The sequence below is a fragment of the Belonocnema kinseyi genome, chromosome 1, assembly GCF_010883055.1.
Source record: "Belonocnema kinseyi isolate 2016_QV_RU_SX_M_011 chromosome 1, B_treatae_v1, whole genome shotgun sequence".
Lineage (NCBI taxonomy): Eukaryota > Metazoa > Arthropoda > Insecta > Hymenoptera > Cynipidae > Belonocnema > Belonocnema kinseyi.
The window spans coordinates 182,727,640-182,736,138 of NC_046657.1; the positions used below are offsets into that span (position 1 = coordinate 182,727,640).

The window sequence follows — 8,499 nt, forward strand, 5'->3', positions numbered from 1 at the left end:
ACAGGCGTCATTTGAAGGATCAGGCTCGACGAAAATGGTTCACATTAGTGAATACTAATGCCATCTCTTAGAATTTTCAGGTACTTATCAGACTGCCTAGTACAGTAGGACATCGTTCGTATAGCAAACTTGGGGCCGAGAACCTCGTTTGTGTCGCAAACGTCGCTTCTGGTTATTTTAGGGGCGTACTTAGGTAGCATGATTTATAAACACGAGGTCCGCTTTTTCGGTAGTAAAATTAAATATACCCATTATGTTATTCGTCAATTTGGCTACGAATGTCTTTTGGCTGAAAATTAATCTGCTTCACAAAATTTAATTATGACTTATTGTTAATTTTTAAATATTCATGATGAAGTAAAGGAACATTTCACTTTTATATAAAAGTAAGGACATGTAAAGCAATAAAATGCTGCATAATATGTGCCTAAGAAAAATGTACGTAAGAAAAATTTAATTCTGAAGTTTGTATCTGTACTTTGGAACCTTTTAATTTTACGAAAGAATATGTAAAGACATTAATTACATAATAATGTAAGTGATGAAGAAACTAATTAAATAATTAACTACTTAATTGACTATCAAAAGATAGTCTACATCTAAGAAACTTGAAAATAGGGTTGTTTCGCAATATTAGATAAAATATTTTTTAATACATACACTCAACTTCATCTTCTCCGCCCCAATAAACATTGGTGGTGATAAGGAGAATTTGACATAACCGACCTGTTTTCATTTCAAAGACTTGGACTTAACTGGAAGTTGAGTGTAATTGTAATCTAAAATCAAGGTGGGCTATACATTTTTTTCTGTTGAGTCATTCAACAGAAACAAGAATTATTAAAACTTGTGTGCGGTAAAACACTTATTCAAATTGGTGTCACGTGACGCAGAGGTTCTCATTATTATCAATGTGAAGTAGACATTATAGACTTTGTTATGAACCTTGTGTTCCGGACAAATGATAGCTTTAACTCAGCAAATATTCGCTTCTCGGTTGAATTGAACAAAACCTACTGCCTCATCTCTGTATTTTTCTCTTCCAGCCATACGGGTGTAACCGAAAGAAAATTTGTGCAAAAAAGTATCTTCATTCTTGACAATAACAAGAAATTCGATATCATATTAGCGAAGCATAACCTGTAAGGTCATAAGTTATCTAATGAAATCTTTTAAGAATACGTACGTTCATATACGGATAAAACTTATTTATATATCAAATAGAAAGTTCACGTATAGGGAAGATTGATAAATTATGACGGTAATTGTTAAACTAACGGTAATTGTTAGAAATTATAATAATTTGTCTATATATGCACTTACCGGATTACTTGCACTCCTCATATTTCTCCACTTACAGAGTCACAATCTGACCCCTTTGACGTCAGAGGGGCCCTCCAATCGTTAACGTGATAGAAAATTCCTATTTCTACATTAAATTAAGAATGGTAAACAATATGTAAAAAATATTTTATGGATGGTTTTAGAATTAGAATTTTATACACTATAAGATCCATTCATTAGAAAAGTGATATCTGACTTTGAAAACAACCATATTGTTTTGATAGATGACCACTCTTCTACACCACCACGAAGGTAGAGTGTATTTTATCAGTCAATCAATGAGTCAATTTAGTTTTTTCATCACTTGAATTATTATGTAATTAATTTGTTTACATTTTCTTTTATTATCAACAGTTAACAATAATTGTTTCCTTTGCTATGATTATTTGCTCAATTATTGGCACTCTCAACATAAGACAATAAAACGTTATAAAACTGATCCCTCTTATAATCTTTTTTTATAAATAATAAATAAGGAATGTAAAATCAGTTAATTTGTATTTTTTTCATTTAATTTCGAAAACGGATATTCTGGAAGTGATTTTCACAAATTAAATACATTAAATATACACATAATTGATAGAGTGAAGCGTATTATTTAAACATTTGTTGAACATTTGATTTTTTTACAAAAAAGGAGAAAAAGTGAACTTCTAATGAACTACAAATGCATGTACACCACCAAAATGCATAAATACGGTCGCAAAACATTTTCCAGTACATACAGAGTCTTCCGAATGGAAAGGGTCAAAGTTTTATGGCCATAACTCGTGACCTATATGAGCTAAAACTTTTTTTTTTTTTATTTTACGCAGAATTTAGTCATCTATAATTTATTTTCTTAGCGTTTTTCTGTAGAATGTGTACGAAACGAACAGTTTTGAAAAAACTTTTTTGGCTACAAATAGCTGAAAATAGCAAAAAAATTATGTTTTTTTTTTTAAGTCATAACTCTTGATCTATGAAGACTAGAAGATTTTTTTAAATTTATGCACAATTTCCTGCCAAACAACTTTTTCTCTGGAACCAGTTACATAGCTTCACCTAGAAGCGAAGTATTTGAGACAAAAACTGAACACGAGTAATTGGCCCTGAAAAATAGGTCAGAAGTGTTCAACTTTGTGAGGCTATAACTACTTTAAGTAAAGTTTTGAACCTTTTTTTTTTGTAAAATTAACAGCTCTAAAATTGAATAGGGCGGTTCAGTACGCAAACACGAACTTTGGAACTTTTTTCAAAAATATATCCGGGACGCACGGGTGTCATTTCTGGAAAACTTGGAATTTGAATCAGGATCCCTTAATAAACTGTTTTAGCACAAAAACGCGCATTATCTACTTAATACGGTGCAAAAATACCAGATGGCTGGACTATACCAAATGTCGGAAACAATTTTTCCATACTCTTTTAAAATGATCTTGTGTCAAATTGTCCCATGCATTTGCCAGTTTGTAGCAACAGTCCTTCAAGTTGAACTTTGTTATGAACTGAACAACTCCTTTTTTTTCTTTTTCAATTAAAAGTTCTCTTAAAAGACTTCTATACAGCCTTTATGTTTTCTCTATGAAGTCCTGGTCCATAGACTGTATGAGGACTGTAACGATTAGAGGCAGGTAATCGACCTAAAACAAATGTTTAACTATTTTTATAAATGTAAGGATAATAGTACTATGTCCTAAATGTAAAATAATGTTAAAATTTATATTAAAACGGTACTTTCCTGCACCTTTGGATCAGTGAAATTTAGAAAATCTTTGGAGATATGCGCGGTGCATTATCCAGCAGAAGAAGAATGTTTCTGTTAGTATTGTTACGAATGGTGGGCATACCTTGACGAACCAATCTGTGAAGATTTCTCTTTTCATCCACCCACTTTTTCAATCATTATATTCCACCGGCAATATTTTGACGTGCTTACAGCATCTGGGCTTCTTGGATTTCCTTATCAATAATAACGGAATTTTAATCATACCACTAGAATTAGCACAAGTGTCCAGTTATTTGATCTGTCAATGACTTCATACCTAGAGAAAAATTTTCTTTTTGAGTAGCTAAAGTTCTACTGGGTAGGGACTTCCAATTCCGGAATTCATCCCCTCCACTTACGACTACATCTTCTCGCTCCGTGTTCAGACGAGCTCGTGAGTCACGCGGCCACAGAACAGAAAGATTTGTAGAAAGTGGTGGGGCTGCATTTCTCGGGCTCACACCTAACCAGCAGTCCCACTCATTTTCCATATCACTTCTAGAATATGAACAGAACCCTAACTCCTATTTTGCTCTTCGCGAAAAGCAGTCGGCAATGTAGACTCCACCTATGAAGTTTCCTAGATTCAGCTTTGCACATCTACTTTTATGTAGAGAATTTGTTTTCGATTTTCAATTCATTTTAACTAACCAACAATTCTTTATGTAACAAAAAAAAACCTTTTTATAAATAATTACACATCTTGACCTTTTTTTTTACAAAAATACCCAAAAATTTAAAACCATTTTTACAGAAATTCACAGATAAATACAGTAAATTACAATGAAAACTACAGGAAAGTACAACTTTTTCTATTATGAGGACAAATTTTGTACGTTTTTTTGTATTTTACTATATATTGTATTTTCTATTTTCTATAAGAATTCACAAAAAAAGTACAACTGCAAGAATCTACAGGAATTTACAGAAATCCTATGTCGAAAAAGAAAAAACTTGTTAACTGCAAATAAAAATTGAACAATTAAGTATGATCTGATCACGGTTACTGAAATTAATAGATTCTAGAAGACACAGATTTTGTCGTTTGAAGTTGTAAAAACTGAACTGCAAATTAAAACACTCAAAGTAGAATAATTTTGTTTAACTATTAAAATTAAAGAATGTGGTATTTTCTGTCAAAAATGCAACTGGTTGAAAAATAATCTTTTTGGTTGAAAATTGAACTGTTTTGTTGAAAATATGTCTTTTTTCAAAAATAATTTATTATTTGAAATGATTTCCTAAGGTTTCGAGTCATATAAAAGATTTCAAAGTAAAAAATTTCATTTTTACAAGATTAAAACATATTAGAAATAATTTTAGTAAGTTGAAGGGATACATTGAATTAAACAAAATTCGTATTTTTAAACATTTTGCACAAAAAATTGAGATGTATTTTTTAGTTAGTTCTCTAATTATTAATTATTGAAGAGTTATTACAGAAAGCCACTATAAATATTAGTTGCTTTAATACTAAATGAATTTTACATTGACAATTTTAGAAGATGTTATTATAACTTAACTGAAAAGCGACACCATCGCATGCCAAAATGTCTAAAAGAATTGTAATCTAACTTAATTTTCACTCGGAACTATAAATTATTATAAATTAGAGTTGAAATAGATCCGAACTTTCAAGAACGACAGCACTGCATGAATTAGATTATTTAAGAATTAGTGCTTTTATTTAAGAATTTATATAAGAAAACTTTAAAAACGAATCGTTGTCACCGCTCTGTTTATAGACTATACTTTATATAGACATGCGTTATATAAATAAACATATACTTTATAATTTGAATTTTTATTATTATTAATATTCTGGGTTGAGACCCTCACAGCCCCTGATGCTTGGGTGATCCCTTTGCGTCCCCTTATAAACCTTAAAATCATGGCCCCAAAGCCCTCTCCAGAAGGAGAGGACCACAGCCACGCTGTTGGCTGGTATTTCAGACTCATTGATGAAGTACTTGCCTGTGAGTGTTACACGTTTCCCCGCAATTGCAGGGCAGTGACAGAATATGAGTAGAAGTCTCATTACCCTTTCCGCACAGACTCCAGAGGAGAGTTTCTTCAAGCCCTATCTTATATCTGTGATACCGGAGGTTTCCATGTCTTATAAACATTTCTGTTAGGACTTTGAATTCCTTCCTCCCGAGCTTGAATATTTTCTTCGTTCGATGAGGGTTTAGCTTTGAGCCCAAGAGTGTTTTAGCCTGTCTGCAGCCAGAGACCAAACCAACATATGGCAGGTCCATTCCACGTCTCAGTCGAGTGACCAGCCCTATAGGCGCGTTGTTGCTTGTGAAGAGGACTACATGACAATACCTAATCGCGGATATTTCTGTCCTCGAGTCTTTCCACTGTTTTTAGTAGGAAAGATGTGAAGCTAATTGGTCGGAAATCCTTGGGTGAAGTTTAACCGATCCTGTTTACCGGTCCTGTTTAACCGATCTGTGACTCAGGAATTTGCACAACTAGGAGATGTTTAATTCATCCAGCTGTGTCCTCTTGCTGAATCCTATCGTGCCTGACGATCCACCAGGACGCGGTCTTAAGTGACGGGTTGAATCACTCCAGTCGACGGAAGACCATAGGCGGGTCTACATGTTTACCTAAGATCCACGCGGTAGCCTTACCCATCCTCTGGAGCAACTCAACTCCACCCACCTTAAGAGATGCGCCTTCCCAAGGCCCTGTCTCGAACAAAGCCTAGCTATTTTCACTTCAAACGCCAGCTAACTTCACTTCATTGATTGCAGAGGGGAAAACAATGGATCAAGTGCATGGTATTCGGTCCATTTTTGCCCTATTTTGCTAATATCTTTGTAAAAACTAATTTGTTCCATATAAGTGTATTGGAAAAATAGTTTTTATTTGTAAAGAACTATTTAATGACATATGACATAATAAAATAATGATTATTATTATTAATTACAAAGGTATTACAGAAATATAGTGTTGTTCCATGCATTTAGTCCATTGTAGTCCCCTCAGATATCACCGAAGTGAAATTAGCTGATGGTTGAAGTGAAAATACCTAATGTGTTGTTACAGATTAATTCTAAAATCTAACAAATTTGCGAAACGTAATTTGAAATGGCTAGTGTCGATTTGCGGCTTGGTCAGGAAAACACATCGGGTGGTGCCTTACCCCTCCATGCTACTACCTTCTCCGCTTCCCATTGTTCTCCGTCGAACGGTCGACTCGCATTTCCCATGAATGTTCCTTTCACACTTTACACATATACATAAACTACTCTAATTTATTTATTAATTTATTAATTTTAAGCTACAGTTCATACATAATAATAATGAAATATTATTTAATCAAATATCTCAATAAAGTGAAATAAATATTGAAATTAGCTACATATTTCCCTCTCATACATTTCAGCTATTTATTTCACTTTAAACTAAACACAACTTTTTAATGAAACTTATTAAAATATTAATTTATATACGTACTGGTAAAACCGTTCGGGAAACCTGACGAACGTACTCAAACAGAGTTATGAATCCAACTTGGAATTTCAAAATTGCATCGATAAGGAATTGTTCTTTTTCGATGATTTCTTTCTTCTTTGTTGCTGCACTCCTTATTTTTATGTAGACTTTGAGCTGCATTTCTTTAAAAATCTTTATTGAATTGAAAATGTTTGGACTAGGCTTGTAAAATTCAGCGTTTAATTTTGAATGATACGTTTCACAACCGTTTGTTGTGCGCGTAGTTGTACGACAAAATTCAGCCCAAAGTTCAGGAGGGAAATTCGAATTGCTTGCTTCATAAGTTTTCCAAATATAATCCCAAAATTTATGAACTCGTTCATCTTCTGGCTTGATAGGCATGGGGTCTTCAGCGAAACATTTAACTACATGTATGGGAAGATTCAATTTTGTCACTTTCTGAAAAAAGCACGGTATGTAGGACAGATTGGACATTACAAAAAGAAAAAAGTGAATTTTAAAAGTTGGGTTAGATCTTAATGGTTCCCGATCATTCAAATATTAACGCAGATAGGCTCAGCTAGAATCAGGGGATTTAAAAAGATACGGACAAGGCGGAAATTTTGATATTCCTGACATATCTTCGAAGGGTTTGGATCATTTTTTGGATATTCAAGAGTACCATGTGACATTTCAAAAATTGCAATATCACATGTGGAACTTTTGAATATCCCTATAAAGCGGTCCAAAACATCAAATAGATATCTAGATTTCTGGCTTGATGTTATATCTTTTCGATATGTGGATTGAAAAAAGAGGGATAGTACCGTATTTACCCGCATATAAGCCGCACCTTTTTTTCGTTTTCAAGAGATTTGTATCCGATATAAGCAGCACACCAATTTTCGAGTCCCAATGTTTGCGTAAATACGGTATATAATTCAGTTCTAACTTTTTCTTAATATTAAGAATAATTGTATAGAAGAGAAGGTAAAGGGTTATGTCGCGCGCCAAGCGCTTTATTGCTTGTGTAAATATTTATATTTTTGAATACGTTTTTAAGGTTATTATCCTAATAATATATCCTTTTTATGTTTAGGCACCGACATCGATCGCGATCGCGCTCGCGTAGACACAAGTCCAGATCCCGAAGTCCTAGTCGCCGGAAGAAGAAATCCAGACGCTCAGAGCGAGAACGATCAAAAGAAGAGAGCGAATGATCTTAAATATTCTATTTAAGCATGCTATTTTAAATATCGATGAATTAAACAACTGCAGTCTCAAAAGCTGCATATAAAACATCAAGCTAAAGGATTGATTTAAACATATGTTCTTTTTTCTCCGATCTACAAACATATTTTAGGTGTACATAATATTTAGACAAACCGAGATACACTCAGCGCACCTTTATCGTCATCAACTCATTAGTATGTTTTAAATTTTTTATACTGCGGTCCCAAGAAGAAACATACATTTGTCACATTGTTACTTAGGTCATATTTTGTTTATTATAAGGAAATAAACATTAGCCTAAAAATCACTTTGTTAGCTTTTCCTTGATACAGTAGATTAGATATTACTTCGTTTATTTCTGATCTATTGGTATTGTGTTTAAGTTCCAAAAGAAGCCGGTAGCGGTTTTTTTCGTTTAAAGAATAATAATAATATGTATTCTTATGGCGCTCACCAACTCAAAAAGAGCTTTGCAGAACGTTGAAAAACGGGTGGCTCCTTATTTTGCAACCTTAAGGGCTCGAATTTCAGGAATGTAATAGAGTATATTGCTCTAAATATACACCAGAACCACGTGTTAGTAACCCGCGTTTTAGTAGTCCGCGGTTTCGTAATTCCTATAAATGCTGGTCCCTGTAGTTTCTCGGGGCAGGGAGAGAGCGTTTGCGACTGTCGCTTTGGAAGGGCTGCCATGCGCGAGTACTCAGTCCAATATATTGTGCAGTATC

The 8,499-nt window shown here is 33.6% G+C and overlaps 1 protein-coding gene across 1 annotated transcript in view; it reads left to right on the forward strand.

The window, feature by feature from the left end:
* Positions 1-8,078, forward strand: part of LOC117169926 (pre-mRNA 3'-end-processing factor FIP1) — a 46,989-nt gene extending 38,911 nt beyond the window's left edge. Inside the window, exon 4 of the mRNA XM_033356439.1 lies at positions 7,638-8,078. Coding sequence (XP_033212330.1) covers positions 7,638-7,758 — 121 coding nt within the window. The 3' untranslated portion in view covers positions 7,759-8,078. The remainder of the gene's footprint in view (positions 1-7,637) is intronic.
* The last annotated feature ends 421 nt before the right edge of the window (positions 8,079-8,499 follow it).